Genomic DNA, 21,762 nt, shown 5'->3' on the forward strand with positions numbered 1-21,762 from the left:
ACAGATTTACCATTTTCTTTGTGTAATTACCTGATTAACAGAAGATGAAGGTTTTTGCCTCTGAAAAAGGGACACACCCATTTTGTGAGCTCCTCTTTTGCAAGAAACATTCTGCTTTACAGGTAAAAAGGAATAAGGAGTGGTCACAATATTAGTATTAACATGTGGCTTTTCTTTCTGCTTTGGCAATATTTTTAAGGGCAAGTTTTAAACAATAGAGCTGTATTTTTAAATCAGAGCTATGTGAAAAGCTCTGGTTTGTCAAGTTACTGATGACAGAATTTGTTCATTGTCTTTTTTTTAAAAAAACTTGTATTTGCTTTGAAGACCATAAGGACCCTGCTCTTCTTCCCCTGAAGCTGACAGCAAAAAAGCATTGTGTTCAATTGGATCAGGATGATCCTACTATCAGGTTTCTTCGAATGAATAAGTAACTGTTCCTCATTGGCAATATGACCTGTAATCAGCCAGTCTCTCTTTGTAGGATACTTCAGAGTAAACAATATGTTTTAAGGAAAAAGGCAGTAACACCACAGTACCTATTTTAAGTTATTCCTCCTTCTCCAGAAGGTGATGTTTTTTTAGACAGTTGCGTACCCAGCACAGTGTGAAATACATACAAGAATCCAGAATGGATTCCCCATCCAGAGGGGGAAGGATGAGCCTAGGTCATACCTCAGGATACTCTTTTCTGCAGAAAGTGCTATGTGAGGTATTGCAAAGTGCAGAAAGGACATGTTCACAGACCTGCTCTGATCTTCCTGTAGGTCTCCACAACAGTACATGCTCAAAAGGGGATCCTATATTGACCAAGGAATTACCTGAGCATCTCTAACTAGAGGAACTGGGAAAAGGAATCACATTAGGATTTATTGACTCTGTCATCTGTACACTGTAATTGCATTTAATCGGCTTCTAAATTAAAAATAGTGTTGTTAAAGTGGCACTGTATTACATAAAAGAAAATGTCACGAACAAAGAAATTTTTGTTCATTTTAAAATTATACAGTGCAATTTCACAGCTTCTTTTATGCATTTTAAACAATCAAATTTTAACTAAGCCAGATTTTGCATTTGATAATGCTAGGAAAAATAAACATATCACTGAATTCTGCTTTAAAATTAAATCCTTACATTTACCCCAATTTGCAGGACCATTGCAAACTATTGCACACTTAGGCTGCAATTAACCTTCCCCATGCATTTCTGGCCCATGCTATTGTCACCATTTCTAAGTAGCAGCCCAGCTAATAAAAGTCATGGGTTTTGTCAGAGCTGAGACAACATATTCCTAATTACCTACAACAAATTTAGAAATACCTGTCAGCTGGTTTATCCTATGATGTCCTCCAGAGTCATTGATGGAAAATGGTCTGTCAGACTCCAGTGAGATCCTGAAAGCAGGCTGAGGCATCGCAATAAAGGATCTCTTTTCTCGCTGATCAAAATCGGAACTATGTCTTTCACGGTATTCAGCCCTGTATTTATGTTGCAAGTCTTCCCACTGGGAAGACTTGTTTCCTCTCAGCAGAAGATAACCCTCACTATGATTTTGTATTTGATCTAAGTTTTGACATGTCAAATTGACCACTATTGCTAGGACCATAGGCTGGGCTGAACTGTGAGTGTCCCAGGATAAACACTGTGGTTTTAGGTCTCAGGTGCACTGAGTGAGCAGTGTGTAAAAGTGCCCTAAAGTTTTAGGCTGAATGTTCCCAGGGTTAAACAAGACGGCCTTGTATACTGCTGTAGGACATGAGGAGGTCCTTCCAGCATGCAGAGTAGCCACTTCTTATTGCAAGGGTAGGTCATGTATTTATTTTTTGTTTTCAAGGTGGTTTGTGACATTTAGCAAGAAAGATAGCCCTAGGGATTGTGCTATAGCACCTACGTAGACATCAGTAGATGGCAAATATATGCTCTAACACTTTTTCATCTCTCCTTCAACCCTGCCATCTTCTAAATGTGATCAGGGCACTGACTAATCTGACAAAAGAGCAGGTCATTCAGGGTGAAGGGCATTACCCATCGGGTGGGCAGTGAAGCATAAAGAACAGGATCTCAAATCAAGATGTTTGGACCAGTGCAGGTCTCTAAGCTGCTTCTCATCCTGGTTTTTTCCTTCCAAATTATCCATCATGTCAGGACATTTACCCAAATAACTGTCCAGCCATTGGTACAGCATCCTTGTATAACTAGTAAGAAGTTGATCATTTACTTCATCAGCAGCCTCTGCAAGTAACCATAAGAGATGTGAATTAAAATGGGACCTGGTCTGAGGTCTAGGAAATCCAGAAGAATTACAGTTTTGGTTGTCTGTGCCCTTCAGACTCAGTGCAAAATTGTTGCTAAAAAAAATAATAATTAAACAACTTATCTGATATTTACATTCAGTCTCCTGTTACACTACTCAAGAAGGCCAAGCAGCACTGCTGGAGAAATCTCAGAGAGATATCAATAGAAAATTCTGTTCAGTTCAGAGGAGGAACAAGGCAGAGTTAAGTAAATTTTCAGCATTCAACAAATCATACCAAGTAACAATTAAAAGCCCAGAAGTACAAAAACTGGGATAGTAGAGGATCTTGTCACTTAGACTGCTCCAGCAGCCATCACACTCATTGCTTAACACAGTGGAATACCTAAGATCTTTCCGTAAGTTCTAGCTTCTTGCTACTATATCTATCTATCTATCTATCTATCTATCTATCTATCTATCTATCTATCCAATTATCTTTTTTTTTTTTTTAAGCATTACTGTGTACATAGGATGTATAGCGTAGAATAAGTTAGCCCTGAGGAGCCTTCAGGAGCTTCATAGCTAAAAAGGCAGACTGACAATGTGTGATCCAGGAAGATCCTATTACAAACGTATGGTATTTCTTTCTTTCTCAAAGCACGACTATCCCCAAATCTATTCTCCTAGGGGCCTGAACTGTGACCATTGCCAAGCCATCTGATGTGATGATGGAGGGAGAGGGATGTTTACATCGGATATTAGGAAAAAATTCTTCATGAAAAGGGCTGTCGGGCATTGGAACAGGCTGCCCAGGGAAGTGGTGGAGTCACCATCCCTGGAGGTGTTTAAAGGCATTTAGACGAGGTGCTTAGGGACATGGGTTAGTGCTAGAGTTTGGTTAGGTTATGATTGGACTTGATGATTCTGAGGTTCTCTTCCAACCGAAATGATTCCATGATTCTATGAAATACAAAAATGTCCTGTGGTGAACAGCAGGGATATCACAGGCGGCTGGTGCTGATCCCACTTAGATGTTCTTTTTGTTTTCACATTGACATATTTACCTAAGTCAGTGACACCTGCAAATTTGTAACTTCTTTTGAGAAGAAATCAAACCATTGCTACATGGAACTTAAGAACACCAGTGTACTTTAAACAACAATAACTGCATTTTGCTGAGCCACAGAAGTAGCAGATTTGTCCATTCAGGAGCTTTAAGTATGAGTGAGCAGCAGCTCATCCCTCTGCACAGAGCAAGGCTGGAGACCTGTGGCACCTCTTGCAATTTTTCAAACTAAATATTAGGCTCTTTATCACAAGGTCAATCACATCTAATCACTCCTAATCACCATGGATGAAGTGGCTACACAGCCATCATCAGCCTCCATGCCCTGGAGAACATGTAGCCCAGCTCCCTACTGACTCCCAGCTCACAGCAGGACTGTAGCTGCAATCTGGCTATCTCAGACATGGGCTCTGCTCAGCCAGCATCCCCCAGGCAAGCTGGTTCCTCATGCTTAGCCAGACACTGCCTTACTCTCTGCTTTTTCCAGACTTGGGGATAGTGACCAGTCTCTATTGCACACAGATGGTGACCAGTCCCAACCTCACCAAAGACCAGACTGCAAATAAATTGGTATTGTAAATAATAATGCAATTAAATTAGAGGGTGAGAGGTCTTAAAGACTTTTATTGTTACATTAGAAACCTCCCCCTGCCCCTAGATTTTTGCAGCCGTGGTTTGATTTCCTGCAGGCACTGCGCATGTGACACACCACCCTGTCTCCCTCCTGGCAGGGCTTGTTTGGTGGGAAGCAGGGATTAAAGTGCAGGCAGATGTGCAGAGCGAAGTGGAGTTCATGTAGCCAGGCTGGCACACGGGGACACATGCCCTGTCAACCTCACTTGAAGCACAACACCACCGTCCCAGCTGGGAGTGCTGGGATAGAGACCAGGGCAATGTGCAGGCAGAGGAATCGTTCCAGGAGGCTTCAATAGGCCCACTTGAAAATATAAATGCCACAAAACTTGCAGAAATCTTCACTGCTACCCTGCACCCTTTCTACCTGATGCATTTGAGAGCTGGCAGGACATCCTCCTGGAGCTAACAGATACAGCAGTATCGATGCATTGCCAAACTGCAGGATAAAGGTTTCCCAGCACTGGCCTTGTTGGTCTTCAGGGGACTGACAATGTTTGCAACAACCTACATATGCTGTTAACAAAACAAGGATGATGTAAGTAGTGATGATATCAGATCATAAAAATACAGCTTGTAACTCAGTTACTTAGAACAGCTGGCAATCTTAGTTGAGCACATAGGCAGGCACATGCAGATGGTGAGTGCCCATGTGAAATTAGTGCTTATTTTCAGCCTTGCTCCTTTTAATGTGACATGTTGTGGTATTCATGTGCTTCTCAGCTAAGCAGGATGTAAGAGTACCTGTGGCTTTCCATTCATCATATTTCACATTCTCAGATTTAAAAATGCACCAGAGGTGGCAGGCAGGTCTCCATGACCTTCCCTTCTTGGGGCACTTCCCCATGAGAATGTAGAACTAGCTGGTCTGAGAGAGGGCTCATGAGAAAGAGAAGCCTCTTGTGAGATGCAAATCTAACCTCGCTCAGCTCTCAGCAGAAGAAAGTTATGACCTCTATATAGATCACTAGTTTTCCCTTCTCTCAGTGCTCTTTCAGCATTGTCATTCTGACACCAGTTGTCCATGTGCTCTCAGTATCACCTGGAAACCACGGGACTGAGTAGAGCAAAAGAGGAGCAATCTCACTGGGATGTGAAGTGGTGATGTGGTGCCAAAACACTGCTGAATCATTCCCATAAACATTTCTTTGTCCTGTCTCTAAAGATGGGCTAAGTTTTCACCTGAGGAACACAAGGATGGTGCTTTCTCAGGTGGACAAGTTTGCTTTATGTGGCACAATGGCATGCTCTTTACTGGAGATTAGCTTGAGTGGGTTCTTCTGGATCACTAAAGAGGAAAAGGATTTTTAGGCTCTATTATTTGCTTTCAAACTCCTGGACATCCTGGAGCTAAACAACTCTGTCCAACCTTCTGCTGCAAAAACAAATCCTTCCTCTTCTTCCCTGTAGATGCATTTATAATTATCTGTATTTGCACAGTAATTTACACAAGGTAAAAATATTACTTTTTTATGTAAAAGCTGACACATTTGAGTCTAGAGCTGGGGTCTTTTGACATCTTTCTCCAGCCTTAATATCACTAAAATATTCAGAATTAGACCATAAGGTCGAACCAAGCACAGTAAACAGGAGATTCATTGAATCCATGGGAGACCAGCGTAAGAATATGGCAAGTGGTACACATTACTTTCTTCTTCAGCCATATTGGGCAAAATTTATTTACTGGGCAGTTTGGTATTTCTTACTTATTTAGGAAAAGTTCTCTCCCTCAGTAGATACAAATACTGTAGTAAACAAGCAGATGGAATGCAAGTATTCCAGCAGGATGAGGGAAGTGAGTCCCTTCCTACTGGGCACTGATGAGGCTGCACTTTGAATCCTGTGTTCAGTTTTGGGCCCCTCACTACAGGAAAGACATTGAGGTGCTGGAGAGAGTTCAGAGAAGGGCTATGAAGCTGGTGAGGAGACAAGGAAGGAGCACAAGTCTGATGAGGAGCGGCTGAGGGAACTGGGGCTGTTTAGCCTGGAGAAAAGGAGGCTGAGGGGAGACCTGATCACTGTCTACAACTACCTGAAAGGAGGTTGTAGCATGGAGGGTGTTGGTCTCTTCTCCTGAGTAACAAGTGATAAGATGAAAGAGCCTCAAGTTACACCAGGGGAGATTTAGATTGGATATTGGGAAAAAATTCTTCACAGAAAGGGTTGTCAGGCATTGGAACAGGCTGCCCAGGGAAGTGGTGGAGTCACCATCCCTGGAGGTGTTTAAAAGGTGTTTAGATGAGGTACTTAAGGACATGGTTTAATGCCTGAGTCAGGTTAATGGTGGGATTCAATGATCTTGAGGGTCTCTTCCAACCAAAATGATTCTATGATTCTATCATTCTATGTGACATCTGAAAAAAAAATTCTCTATAAAGTCTTCCAATTTTCTGAGGTTTCCACTGATCAAGAGCATACTTGTTCTATTTGCTGGCCCTGCAGGTGAAGGTTTTACCTGTGGCTGTCCCATATAGCAAGTCACCAGTGTGCTAACTCCAAGCAGAAAGACTTTTACCCTACAAAGACAGAAGCACTGCAGAGCTTCATTTAAAATGAGGCAACATGCAGTCAAAGGCTAAGGAGTTCATTATCTGGAAACAACTACAAGCACATTAGGAAATAACTAAAAAAATTAATATTCAGATGAGATACCAAGACTAGCTTTGAGAAATGTGACTGCCTTCCTGCTTATGAAAGACCAGACCAGGCAGTACAGCTTTGTCTAACAATTTCTTACTCCTTGGAGTCCTCCTCTCTGCCCACTGCAGCCCACGGAATATGAATGTAGCCAGTACAAACCTGTGCTGGCACCAAACTAAGATGGTTTGGTTGTAATAGCAAGACTCTCTATTTCTGCTTGTTCAGCTGAAACCATCAGTGTCTGTTCACCATTGCTCCTCACTGCATACATGAATGGTATAACCTGAAATCCCCAGTCCCTAAATCCTTTTTTCAAAATAAATTTCCTCAGGACATTTATAAATCTTTCTTTCTTTCTAGCTATTTGGTAAGTGTAGACTTCTATATGCCTCTGTTAGTCCCTTTAGTGACTGGGTAATCACATTACACTGAGGGATAACAACTTCTCTTGATTTGAGATAGCTGTGAGAAGCCAATAAGCACCTTAGCAGAAGCCTCTGCCCAAACCAAAGATAATGTCACTAACTGAAAAGTAACTACTATATTGGTGGAGAGGCTCCACTGAAAATCACTATGCAAAAGGTTGTGCCTTCCTCAGATACTCAGAAGGATCAGAAAATCCAGCAATGAAAGAGGAAGGAGCAGACACAAAATACACAAAACTGCTGTAAACAAGTCCTGCAGCACAGCTAAGAAAGGGGATTTGAGGTGTGTATAGGTAGGAACAGCACTTAAAACCAAGAGCAAAGAAACTGCTTCCTGCTGTTGGGTTCTTGCTGCCCCTGGGTGTAGCAGTAATAAATTTGACGAATCCAGACGCCGGCATAAGCTCTTTGATCGAACGGGCGGGCCAGGCGAGAGTAGGGAGTCTAATTCAATGTGAATTTACCATCCGTACTCTTTAATGAACTCTTAAACAACACTGAATATCAACGTCCCCGAGACCACGTTTTTCCAAGCCTTATATACTCTATACCAAAAGGCCATGCGGCAAGTGCAGGCTACAATTGGTTACACTCACAGTCACTCATCCCCCCCCACTATGGTGATTGGCTGCAGGGCACTGTTCACAGACTGTTCATGCGCAGCGGCAACGCCCCTCCTGCAGCCTGGGTCGAGGGCAGAGCAGCTTCTGTTTACTTTCCTTTTGTCTCTGGTGTCTCAGGGAAATCCTTCCGTGTAGCACAGCCGCATCAAGCCCTGGCTTGTTCACAGCACACAGCCAGAGACTCTCCACAATTCCTCTTTTTTTTTTTCTTTTTGGACAAGCCAGGATTGATTAGCTGTGTGTTCTAATCCTTCTTTGATATGTGATAAAAAAACAACTCACACATAACATATAAATAACAACAACAATCAACATAAACAGTGCACTTTGCAATAAACCTGAGGTATTCCATTGCCGTTTAAATATCGCAATGGATTGATTAAACAAATTCCAAGAACTTTGGTTTAAAGATACTCAACTTATAACAAACGGTGTGCTGGGTGTTGATAAACTTACTCAAGAGGTAGTGGTGTTTAAAGATCTACTTATATAACACATACATGTCACAGCTAAATCAATGCAAAGCTTACACCTCACTCTGTGACCTCTGAAGGTTCTGTTGCAGGGAGTTGATTTGGTTGAGTTTGTTTCAACTCCGGCTTTACTGCTCGGCTTGGAACCCACAATGGACCTTGATCTGTGGAGAGACACATATACCCTCTACCATTAAAAAAAACAGGTACTGGTCCCTTCCACAATCCAGTGGTGGGATCACGATATCTCACCATGAATTCTGGTAAAGTGTTTTTCCTTCCTAGTCTGATCTGATAATGATGAATGATCACAGGAGGCATGTGCTGTACAGAACTTACTAAACTATCTGCAATTTGATTTCCTTCACCTAGACCAAGATTCCATTGATGACTGCGGATGTGAATCACACAGCAGGGTTCTTTTCCTTGATTTCAAATAGCTCTAAATTGTACAAACAATTTTCCTAATCGAGGATTATTCGATTGTCTTAGCAGAGCATTTTCCATTCTGGGTATTACACCTGCTACATACAAAGAATCTGTGACAACATTTAAAGCAGATTTCAGCCAATTATTTAAGGCCCATATTACTGCTGTGAGCTCTAAAGTCTGCAATGAATCCTCTTTTGAACCTTCAATTAAATGCTGTTTCCATTGACTATTCTCTTGCCAGACACATGCTGCCTGGTGTCTTCGTTTTCCTGCATCTGTATATACTGTAAGGCCTTCAACAGGTTTTGCTTTTACTTTGCTTCTCTCTAACCACTGATTTGTTCTAAGGAATTGCCATAGTTTACCTTTTGGTTGTTGTGAATGTACCTTGCCTATAAATCCTAATAACGCATTCTGAATAGGCATCGAATGTCTCAGCCACCATTCTAAATCGGCTCCATTTATCAGAATACTGATGTCATCTGGTTCCTGACCGCTAATTTCTAATATTCGAGATCATCCTTTTCGAATCAATTCTCCAATTGCTTCTGGTCTCGTTTGAATACTGAATTTTGGTTGGACACTGAGAAAAATCCACTCTAATAATCGTAAATCATTTTCTGTTTTTGATCTGACAGTGGCACAAAAGGAAGAATCTGTAGCAAGATCTATGGGGAATTCCCCGTCTTTGTTTTGCCACTGGCAGATGATTGCACACGGATGTTCTAGATTGCTAATAAGGAGGGAAACTGGTCGATCAGAAAGTCTTCGGCTAGACCAATTTGTCTGTACTTTTTGTATAATATCAGAAAGACATTTGAGATGCACGGACTCTAAGCTTATTTTCTTAGCTGGATCACCTCCTTTTAGAAGTGAAGTAAGAGGTGCTATATCATTGTTAGTAATGCCTACGCAATTTCTAATCCATTGTATGTCCCCTAACAATTTTTGGACATCATTTAATGTTTGTAAATCAGTATGTAATTCAATTTTTTGTGGACGAATCTGTGCATCACAAATGGACCAACCAAGGTATTTCCAAGGTGCAGACTTTTGAACTTTCTCTGGAGCTATAACCAACCCCTTTTCTTTGAGTTTGATCATAATTTGGACTATGGAACTTTCTGTGAACTCAGCTTGTTGACAGAACAGAATATCATCCATATAATGATAAATAATTGTTTGTTTCCATGATGCATGAATAGGTTGAAGTGCCCATGCAACATACATTTGGCACAGTGTAGGAGAATTTTTCATATCTTGCGGTAGCACTACCCACTCATACCTTTTAGCTGGTTCCGCTTTGTTTACTGAAGGCAGTGTAAATGCACCTGGGAAACAGGGCTGCATTCACATTTTGTAAGGGAAAAGGATTATACCAAAGCAGCAAATGACTCCATCAGTGCTTTCCATTCATAACTCAGCCCACCCTGGAGCCCTGGGTTTCTAATCAGCTGGGTCAAAAAGGGGCAACTGTCCTTCATTTCTTGCTCTGTCCTCCCTGTAATGCTCCTCTAATTCTGTTTCTATTTAATTTATTATCACAGTCCTACAAATTAATTTGGACAGACACATCTCTCTACTTGTAAGAAATAGGCTTCAGGACTGAGAACATAAATGAGAAATCAGGAGGAGACTCAGATTTTTGCAGAAATCAGTGAAGTGTTTGCAGGTCTGAGGAAACTCACGTAATGGTGAGTGCCACGTGCCAAACAAAGACATAGAGCCAAACTGAGCGGCTCTTCTGTAGATATTTAAGTGAAAGCACATAAGGAGCTGTTGTGAAACTCCAGCTCCTGATACAAGGTCCAGACACATTTGCATTCTTGACACTCAGAGAAGGACACGGTCCATGCACTGTCCCCTGCCAACAAGGGGCTCCCTGTGGTCTGTGTTCCTAGAGCAAGCAAACATCCACACAGCGCACCATGGTAACCCAAATGAATAAATATTATATTGTGTGGTTATTTCAGTACAAAATGTTGAAAATAATGTAATGGTTGTGTTGCACCAAGGCAATTCTTATAAAACAGGAAACTGAGGTATGTGTTGTATGCCTTGAGTTGCAGCAAGTGTATATGGATGAGTGTTTGTTCTTTGATTTTGTAGATATATCAAGGAAGGGCATTCCTGGATTACAGAAAGGCAGCAGACACCAGGCATGGGTTTTTCTAAAGAAATCAGACAATATTGCCACACCAAGCTGCTTTAAGGAGAGACCGGCTTTCTCCAAGCAGCAATCCCTTCAGAGGTCCCCAGTGCCACAGCACATCTGATGTGCCCATGACTGGGCCCATAACCTGAGTATGTCTGAATCAATGCCACTGCTGAAGCTTGAGCTGGAGAGGCTTTTTTTTCTTTTCCATATGAAGGTGAACAAAGGTGACAAATTTTGCTGAGAAACTGTAAAGACATTTCTAAAAGACACTTCCTATCCCTTGGGCATTTATTAAGGCATATAGTAATGTTCATTTGTATTCAAATTGATTGAAATGGATATATGTGAGGTGAAAGCCTGTGACTGACAGTATCTGCTTGGAGGGAACTTCATGAAAGGAATCTTGATTTTATCAGTTCATTCCCCCCTCCTTCTCTTCATCCTAAGTAGAACAAGTGTGCCATTCTGCTGGGCATATTGTAAATTCTGGGTTTGATTCATCGACAATCTCAGCAGCTCAAGGCAGCTGCAAATCCAGTTTACCTGTCCAGTTAAAGACATTTTATGGCTGCTTTATATCTCTGAAGATTTGCACGCCAGCAATGTGTACCACTAAATCAACCTTTGTCAGTTTTACCAGGCTTTTTGAGAGAACAAAAAGAAGGATGCTATTGCTTTACTTCTTAACCTTTGGTGTTTTCAAGAGCCTTTTGTCATTCTGAAGTTGTGTCCAAATGCTTCAGGTTTAATGCAGGATTTATTACCCATCTTTATCGCTTGAGTTCTGTTTTGTGGTAAATTAAAGTCCATAGAGTTTGAAACAGCCACCTGTGTATAAATCAAGCTATATTATATAAATAAACTACCTTCTACCATAGGAACATAATATTTAGGGTTTGTCCACAAGGGAAAATGTTCTAAGTGGAAATGTCAACCGGAAACACAGTGGCTAATATACCTCTAGTGCCTGAATGGTTGCTCTCATTGTGTGCCGAGTCCTTCCTTTGTCTCATCTTAGTTTGATTTGGAAACAGAGTAAGATAAACAGTAAAAAAAAGCACTCAAGGGATATCAAGACTTTTTCCAGGCTGACCCGAGCTAGTGGGAGCCAAGAACGTGAAATGGGCAGGGTGTGGAATAGCTGTTCTGCTACAGCCCTTCCAGGTTGTCTCCTCCAGATCTACTGTTTGCACATGGTCCATTTTCCAAGTACCTGCTCTTCAATACCTGGTAGCACTGTGTGATCCTTTCTTGTGAAGCTGATTTTCTTCTCCTGATGTCTGAATACACAGACACAGCCTATTTCTTCTTAAACATCAACAGTCACCAAGAGCAGGGAGCTGGAAAGCAAGGACAATAAAACCAGCAAGAAATTACACATCTGAATCATCAAGGAGAAATAGATTGGTCAGCTTTGATCTTTAAAGAACGAATTCAGACAGCTGCAATAATGCTAATACAGCTTAAACTGTGACTTTTTGTTATGTGTCTACAGTACAAGCTTAAATCTTGACCAAAGCCGAGTGACATGTGGGTGACATTCTTGGCCATGTGTGCTGCTTCCTAAAAACCCCATCAAAATAGGGGACATGAGTTGCACATGGAAGCTCCTTTATTTACAGTTTAAATATGACTACCTTTGAATTTGGTTCCCATGTCCCCACTGAGATTTGCTGTCCCCATGCTACAGAAGACAGAAGCTACCTGTTGAGGGACAAACTCTGTTCCACTGGGGAGGGAAGCAGTAAGTTTAGTCCCTGTAGAGATATGAAAAGAGAGAATTGGGCTGGAAGTTAATTTATTCCATGCAGGAATGCCACAATACTGTTTGTGGGATCCCCTGCATCTGGAATGTGCACAAAAAACAGGTTACAACTGTCAGTGTTTTCTGTTACCACACTGTGGTACAGTTTTCTCAAACTGTATACAGGCCAGTTACCTGTTGCTGTAGGGGAAAGATGCCTTGAACTGTCACTCAGAAAAACTTACATGACTAGCAGTGCCTGTTACGGCTCTGCTGTGAACAGCACTTTTGCACTTGCTAAAGGAATGACAAGGAAATGTGGAAACTCCAGCTATAAAGCTGAAGCTCATTTCCATTTTCTAAAGCCAGAAATCCGGATTTAGATGCCAGTGCTCCAGAAGCTACTAACAATAAAACAAAGCAGATGGGGAATTGCTGCCTTTGTGTTTTGGGTGAGGAGTTTTAGCTGACTTTGGCCTTTTAATTGAAAAAGCTTGCAATTATGCTAAAATTTTCATCTTTCTAGTGCTGCTGCCTCTCCTCTCATGCCTCTTGATGCAGCAGAACCATAAGGTCTGTAGTAACGAAAGCCATCTTTTTACTCTGTCAATACCATTGCTTATTTTATCTCTGCAGCTCAGACGAGGTCCTTGAATTAAAGGAAAAAATAGCCCTGCTGTTATCTGTACAGGGCAGAACTAGACAGGAAACTTGGGGTATTGCTCTGACTAGTGCTGTGTCTTTATGTAGCTGGGAGGTGTTGGATGCCTTCAGTATGCCCTGAACTCATCCAAAAAAGAAAATTAACTTCAAAGCATTCCCCGGTTCCCTGGAGGTGATTTGCACCCCAGATTACTCAGCCATGGCTGATCGATGCGGCTCCTGCAGGTGACCTCTCCCTCCGTACCACTAGTCAGGCAAAACTCCGACCATTTTAGGCAGCAGCTTTCCTGGAGTTACTGGAAGATTTCATCAGCTTGATCCAGGAGCTGCCACACACTTTATGAGTTTGCATCTCACTCAGTGGTTTCTCACAGCCCAAGTTCAAGAGTTTAGGTTTTGTACAGTCTTTGAACAGAAACAGAAGGGGCAATACCACAGGCTCTCCACCAGCTTCTGCCTTGGGCAGATAAGAACGGTACTTTTGTAAATTGGCCCAAGGCATTGCCATGACTCAGTTCAAAGCTGTGCAGATAAAATAAGCTACAGTGTTGTTAGAAAAATAAAGAGCAGTGGTGTTAGAAAAATAAAGAGCTTTGTAGAAGCTCCAGAAGCACCAGAAGAACGAAACATTTGAAGAGAACAATAGTCTAATATTATTATTACTCTTATTATTATTGTTTCGTACTGTGCTCAGACTCCACAGCCAGCCTGTAGGACTGGAGCTGTCATGCTGGGCATTGGAAATCTGTGAAATGAAGAGACAGCCTCTGCTTTTAAAGGGCAGCCTAAGCATCAGAGTGGGAAGAAGGGAAAAGAAGGGAGGTAGAGGCACCATTGAAGTACTGATGTTGAGAGGATGAGTTCAAGACTCATCTGTGAACCAGTAAGGACATTCTTGGGCACACAGTGGACAAGGCAGAGCACAGCATCATCCTCACAACATAAGAAATTCCTCTCTAATTATTATTTTTTTCTTCCTCAGAAGCCAAGTACAGTATATGGGATTTCTCTTCAAAGATGCAAAGGGGACTGAAGCTCCCTGATGATGTTAACTTTCCATAGAGCCTGACTCCTGGCTGCTCTTATTCAAACAGGGCTGTACTATCACTCCCTGCTTCACAACCCCACTTCTACTGTGTTCCAAAACCACATAATCCCTTTTGCTATCTGAACGTTGCCCCTCTTGGAGAGACAGCATCCCTCTATGGGGAGGGGAGGAGACAAATATTGATAAAAACCCCAAAACAACAACCAAAGAAACAGCAGCTGCTTGATTTTACACAGACAGTGGCAGCATTTGCAGAAGTCCCTGAAGAAATGGCTGAGTGAGCTTGAATCAGACAGAGCAGTCCAATGAAAATGTACTTCACCACCTGGCCTTGCCGTTCATGACAGGGCAAGGACATAGCACATGCTCCAGGGAAAGACAAAGTTTGCAGGGCTGTTGTTGCCCTCAGGGCTGTGTGTTGTGAGGGAAGCCTGTAGCAGATGCAATACCATGAAGGGACCTTGTCAGTCCTGCTGGGTGAACCACATCTCAGGCTGCTCATCGATGCCTCTCAGTGCTTAATATGTCCTCATCTTCCTCCTTGCTGTTGCCATGGAAAGTTTTTGTAGCATTTAGACTGTGTTGGCTATATGGGGATTACAGGGAGAAAAGAAAAAAGACCCAATGGAAGATTACTCTCAGACCTATGATAAAAATGTATCTTTCCTCCTAAAATCAGTATTTCACAGCCTAGTCAGAAACCAGTATGCAGAATATTTTTAATTCTCTTATGAAAAATAGCTCAAGACCACTCTTAAGGCATCTCAGAAAAAAAAAAAAAAAACCAAAAAAAAACCCACAAGACATGGTATCATCTTTATTATAGTTGCTAAAAGCCCTTGCCAAGGTGGCAGGAACTAAGAAGAAAGTCTGGAGATCCAAAAATGTTAGGAGTCATGCTCTTGTTGCTAGCAGGTGTCATGGGACAGCTGGGTGGAAGCATACATGTTCTATTAATACCTGTGGCTGAGGTTTCTTTGAAGGAGAGAGGAAATTCAGATTAGAGCAACAGCAAAATCCCATGTCACACCAGTGATGCTCTTTCCATGTCCTTCTTCGCCGAGATCCTGCAAAGGTGGTGGCAGAATAAACGTCAGAGCTTGGCAGACCACAGCTTGGTTCCTGAAACTCAACACCTACAAGACCAATGTTTCACACAGCATCTTTTCTTTTGTAGCCCCAGTAAAATGTCACAAGAACAGGACTAGCATTGTATTGCTGCTGAAACATGAGATGCAATATTTTTCCTTCCCATGTATAAATTCAGTTTGCTTCGGGATGTCTATCGATTGTGGTTCTGTTAGTGTTCATTTGTGTCCTATAACCATTAATTACTTGAGAAATTATCTGTGTATAGCTAAGAGCACTTCTTATTTTTTTTTTTTCTTGGAGACTGAAAATCATGGTTTTTATTATTGTATTTAACCTCTTCTTTCTCTAATCCACCTTCAGGTATCTCCATGCCTGTACCTGTCTTTGGACTACAAGATGACTCCAAAGTGTTCAAGAAAGACAGCTGTTTACTTGCAGATGACAATTTTGTCCTAGTAGGTTCTTTTGTGGCATTCTTCATCCCTCTAACCATCATGGTGGTTACCTACTTTTTAACTATCAAGTCGCTGCAGAAGGAAGCTATGCTATGCGTGAATGACATTGGCCCAAAGACCAAATTTGCTTCATTTAGCTTCCTCCCTCAGAGTTCGCTGTCCTCAGAAAAACTCTTTCAGCGCTCTTTGAACAGAGATGTGGGGACTTCTGGGAGGAGAACCATGCAATCCATCAGCAACGAGCAGAAGGCTTCCAAGGTTCTTGGCATCGTCTTCTTTCTGTTTGTTGTGATGTGGTGCCCGTTTTTCATCACCAATGTGATGGCTGTAATTTGCAAGGAGTCATGCAATCAAGAAGTCATTGGAGAACTACTTAACGTATTTGTTTGGATTGGCTACCTTTCTTCGGCTGTCAACCCACTCGTATATACATTGTTCAACAAAACCTACCGCTCGGCTTTCTCTCGTTACATTCAGTGTCGCTACAAGGAGGAGAAGAAACCTTTCCAGCTGATTTTAGTGAACACTATCCCAGCACTCGCGTATAATTCCAGCCAGCTCCAGCTAGCACAAATGAAGAGTTTGAAAAAAGAGGCAAAAATGATGGCTAAGGATTATTCGATGGTCACGATCGGAATACATCATTTGGATGGTACCTCCAAGGGAAGTATCAGCCCTGTGAACGAAAATGTTAGCGGTGTGTGATGGTTGGCTGCTGCCATGACAACCACTGTGCGTGCGCTGAACATTTCACCTGGCTGAGAGAAGCTCTCATAGCTTAAGGAAAATCAGCCCTGTTCAAGAGACCCTCCAATAACATCACACATGCCTCATATTATCCTGTGGATGAAAAGCAGGGTTGAAATGGTGTCAAATGTGCAATTTTTTTTCATACAGTATTTTGGCTGTTTTAAGCACAGGCTTTATTAAACTTATTTTTTTAATATTCTAAAGAATATATTTCTTAAAGAAAAAAATGCAATTTCTGGTATTATAACATAGGCTATGAAGAAATCCATGCATTTCTTTTCTCTTTGCAAATGAAAGCTAAGCTGCCCTTTGATGTCCACACAGAGTAGGCTCCAGCTAGTTTGTCTTGCTACAACAGAATTTTGTTATCATTAAATGAATGAGCACTTTATGGAATTTTAAATAAAATGATGGTTAGTTTGCTAATACATATTTAAAATAAATTTTAAAGTATTAAAGAAAGATCTATTAAAATCTGTATATATTAATTATATGGACATTTTGGTAACAGTGTTTTTATGGCTATTTTTTCTTCTGAATGACCATTCTGAAATGTAACTGGGCTTTGCTGCCATTTGTTCTACAGTTCGAATTAGCAATCGTCGAAGGTAAATTATACTTGAATGATCCTTTGTTTCTACCACCATTCTTAACCTTTATCTTATTTTTTGTCTTGTATTTTATTTCCATTCCAAAATTTCCATCTGTTCTGCTAAGAACTTGAAAGTAATTTTTTCAAAAGTAATTATCAGGCTTGATTCCCTGCTCCTTTTCACTGGTGTTGACGGGGAAATGAAGTGAGAGAAGAGTGGATAATCAGGCACATTGCTAAATAATTTCAGGGATGATTCCACATCCGTGTCTCTTAGATTTCAACAGAGTCTGATTTAAGTAACACTAATGGAAGTTTTGCATGAGTAAATCCTTCAGTAAAAGGCTGCAGCATATCCTCACTCACCATTACTCTTTGGTTAAAAAGGCCATTATGAAGGTGTTCTTCTGTTTTTGTTTTAGGGCTGGTAGATCCAGAATTATTAGAAAATTGTTAATTATTCAAAATTGTTTTCCCTGGTTTTGCTGTTTTGGTAGATTGCTCAGGAACAGTAGGTAGCTTGCACTATTAGGTCTCAGCCTTAATGAAATATGTATGGGCAAATGGGCCCCACTTGAAAAATAACAGGACTTATAAGTGGCAATGTAATTCACCTGCATAGCTTCAAGGGCAGAATACATTACACAGAGAACATCAAATACATTGCTTGACAGAAATGCATAGTCATGAAACTGTTTCCTTTTGGGCAACATAGACAACTTCACTAAAGCCAGTGGGACTCTGCTAGAGCGAAGAAATATAAATATTGCATCCACTGAAAAACCTAAATCCAAGCATTTGATTCATTCCATTAATTTTGCAGCCATCATCATCAGAAACAGGATGTATTCCAGCTTCAGACCCTGTCCACTCTGAAAAAAACTTTGCCCACTCAGAAGCCAAACTCCAATGCCCTCATCAGTCCTTCTCTTGCAGTTGTTCAGTCTTCACAGACCAAATACATTTCCACTAAGGAAAAGAAAGAGAGACAAACTGAATCTGATTCTAGCTTACCAGCTGGGGGGCTTGGAAGAGGAAGATTTTCAGCTTAAAATACTGATCTGTGGTAGAAGAAGACCTAAGATTTGGCTGGGTATTTGGCTGCTTTACAAGAAACTGGTTTTATTGTTCTCTTGACAGTATGACAACTAAATCTGCCAGTTTTATGAGCTGTTTCCTCTGATGTGGGACAGGTCAGAGCCACCATGCACAGATCACACAGGAGCTCTGTGTGCACATGGTGACATTGACTCATTCCAGAGCCCTCAGCCTCCATGCCTGGGTCAGAGGCTCATGCTCTAGCCCCTTTGCAGCGAAGCCATGCATGTCACCCATCATGTTGTGGACATTAATGGTGTCCCCCACAAAACTGTGAATTTAGGATCACCTGATAAATCAAGTGATATAAATGCTGTGCTCACTGAGCTCGTTTATATGTTCTCTCTGTTTACACTTGATCACCATGACCAAACTTCAGTAGAAGGAAAAATGAACTCGTGTCTCCTGCCTCCCTACGCACACCCTGCTCCTGCACAGAATCGTGTGAAGGGTGCACATAGACACAGAAGGGATTTCAGGAGGGGATCTGCTGAATGCAGCTGAGTATGAGGAACACCAAGTAGCAGGTGGGAGCAGTGACTTTCTACTGTTTCCTGATGAGTTTGATATAGAGCCTAAATCAGGGGGGTTGAGCTAAGGACAACAACCAGCTCACATCACACGAGCCATCCAGGCAAGGGATGGAGCACTGATGGAGCACAAGTGGCCCAGAGCATTCCACAAAACAGGGTATTCAGATACCTCCTGGTGTCCAGATGTCTCCACTCCACAAGTGCAGTGATAGTTTTGAGGATTCACCCTTGGGAACAGGCACCCCAGAGAAGAATTAAGCAGTAATAAAACCAAGGGCCTTTTGTGAGCAAAGACCTGAGGCTCAGGATCTGTCACCAAACCAGATTGCCCTCACATGGTGGGTAGAGATACAGGGTTGTAGGACTCTAATCCCATGTGTGAAGGAAAAGGAAACACAGGGGCTTCCACCAGTGGAGGAGATTGCCACGTTTTGTGCTATTTGTGCCCATCTTGTTGCAAGTACCTCTGGCCTAGCAAGAGAAAGAAGCAAACAGAACAGACAACTCAGGTCCTATTGTGTGCGTGTGCCAGGGAGCAGAGCCTGACTGCATATTGTACGATGTATATGGCACCCTGCACTTCTCCAAAGTTCAACTTCTCCCAAAACTCCTGAGAGTGTGGCTGCTGGTCTGTGCAGTCTCCTTCACCAGCTTGTGCTCGATGAGCTGTTATTGAGCATTTAACATTCACTGCTTACTCTGTGTGCTTACGGTCTGCATTTCGCTCACGTGGCAGAGCAAATCAGGCCCCCCTGTTTCTCTTTCATTTCACCTTCCATTCCTCTTTCACAATGTCAAACTGCTCAGGTTGCAAATACTGATGGGGAATATTTCACTACAGAGAGAGTTTCAATTACTTGCTTCATGTTTCATTAGAATATGACTCTGAAGAATAATATTTTTTCTGGCTTATTAAATAAAACCTGTGTTTTGGACCTAAGAGACATGACAGCATTTCTTTAATTGGCAGCTGGAGATAACATAACCCTTATTTTTTGCTTAGAAGCAGGGTTACTTGATGCCTGATATTTTAATTCTGCGACCACTCAGCAGCTTTTGCCTAAGAAGCCTCTCAAAACCAAGAATGCACAGCAGATAAAGACCAATATGTACAGCTTTTTATGGACAACTTTGACAGCTTAGTGAGGCCTGATTCTGCCACTCTGCACCAAAATATTAATAGAGTCTTGTGTGGCTTGCCTTAGTGAGGATGACAGAGTCAGCAGAACTTACAGCACTGGGCCCATGCTTGGGGTGAACAGTTCAGTATGACGACTTTCAGAACAACACTTTCATCTTGCAAAAACGTGAGTGTTTTCATTATGCATCAGACTGGAATAGAAACTTTTGTAATTTTCCAGGTAAAAAAAAGAAGACATTCACACAGACTAGCTCAGAGGTTAGGGCCTTCCTCTACCTTAGTGGAAAGGCATGGTGAGTCAGACTGTCCTATCTGCATCTAAAAATCCTACTTTGTCTGAAAAAATGTTTTAATCAGCAATTTTTAAAGTAGATCCACATTTTATTACCGTTAAGACTGCATCTGAAAAATGTCCAAAGACATAAAGCTCACCATGTATCTCCTAAGCTGGTGTGCATACTTTATACACTTCAGGGTAAAAAAATCCTATGTATCTATCCCATCCAGCCAACCATGCACTGTACTTACGTAATTATTGCCAAACAGTGAGATGCATTCTATTTTGAATACCTACATTTGCTTATGTAAATACATAGAGAAAAATGTTTGCTGTATTTTGTAAATGTTAATGTAAAACAGTGTTCCAATGCTTTATTGTTTTGTCAGATCCCACTGCTAGTAAAGCAGATTAAAACATTTAAATGCCATCAGTTGTTCTATACATTGGGGGTTTGTCTTAAGTAGTTATTTTGCTTTGGTTCAATTTCTCCTATTCATAACCCCACCACAATGTTTGCTAAAGTCCTTTTAAATACCTTGCTGGACAAAGAGAATGTTGCAGAATTTAACTGTCTCAGTAAACTGGTGCAACAGAAGACACTGAAATAATTCTCTTCTTCTAAGGACGGCCATTCTCCTACGGAAAAGGTATACTCTCTAGATAAGGACATATAGCTTAAAACATTTCAGTCTCAGGAACAATGTATTTGCAATAGTAATAAGACAATTAAATTAATTTCACTAAGAAGTCACAATATAAGACTAAAATTAATAAGCAGCATAAATAAGTAGCATTGCACAACCACACAGACATAAATAACACCTGAGTTACAGAACCGCAGTGCCATCTATTGGTAGTAGTTCCTTTCACAAAGAGTATTACAATAAGAAACCAAAAGGGGTTTTGTTATCTATCTGTTTTCTCTATCTTAAAACAAAAATACATTTATTCCTCCAACTGATCTAACGGCATACACACTCTTGTTTACAATCGCAATGTATATCAAAGTAGTACAGCTGTGAATAAGAAGTCCCCTCAAAACCTTACTGTAATCTTAATGTTTCATCACGTTTTTTAATTTGTAAAGAAAAGCACACAAAGGCATATGTGTGTTTCCATATAGGTAAATATCTAAATAGATATTTCAGAACTATATAGCTGCATATAAGGATATAATAGATCAGGACTCCCAAAAAAATGGGCAAATTTATGAAGGGGTGATAGACATTTCTAGCCAGAGAATGTCGGGATCCCAGACTGCTGGGTATTGGTGGGGGCTCTCCGGAGCTGCTTGCCAAACGCTTGTGCTCCTTCTTCTACCAGCTCGTGCATCTCCAAAATAGGCTGTTCAGCCGAATGGACCTTTGGTCTGCACAACTACAGCTGCTCTTTATTACATTTAAAACTGAAAAAGTGATCTGTGTATGAATTTAACTAAGCAACTGCCTGTTTTTTCTGTTCCTGCTCGTCCACAAGTATTTGTGCAAGTGCATTTGTGGTTGAACTAATAAACGTCAAGGAGTTAATTCACAAATTGTTAGGTAACAATTCACTGACAATACAAATATTAGTACTTTGTGAGTTCACTGTTATTTTTCCTGTTACAAGTGTTCTGTAGCAACAGAAAAGATTGTTAGTCTGAAAATGCTTAAACACTTCACTGCTCTCAGGAACTCAGTA

At 41.2% G+C, this 21,762-nt stretch overlaps 1 protein-coding gene across 1 annotated transcript in view; it reads left to right on the forward strand.

The window, feature by feature from the left end:
* HTR2A (5-hydroxytryptamine receptor 2A) overlaps window positions 1-20,509 on the forward strand; it is a 33,242-nt gene extending 12,733 nt beyond the window's left edge. The window contains exon 4 of the mRNA XM_065853462.2: window positions 15,594-20,509. Within this exon, the coding sequence (XP_065709534.2) occupies window positions 15,594-16,393 (800 nt within the window). The 3' untranslated portion in view covers window positions 16,394-20,509. The remainder of the gene's footprint in view (window positions 1-15,593) is intronic.
* Window positions 20,510-21,762: the final 1,253 nt, after the last annotated feature.

This window comes from Patagioenas fasciata, chromosome 1 (genome assembly GCF_037038585.1).
Source record: "Patagioenas fasciata isolate bPatFas1 chromosome 1, bPatFas1.hap1, whole genome shotgun sequence".
In the NCBI taxonomy this organism is placed as follows: domain Eukaryota; kingdom Metazoa; phylum Chordata; class Aves; order Columbiformes; family Columbidae; genus Patagioenas; species Patagioenas fasciata.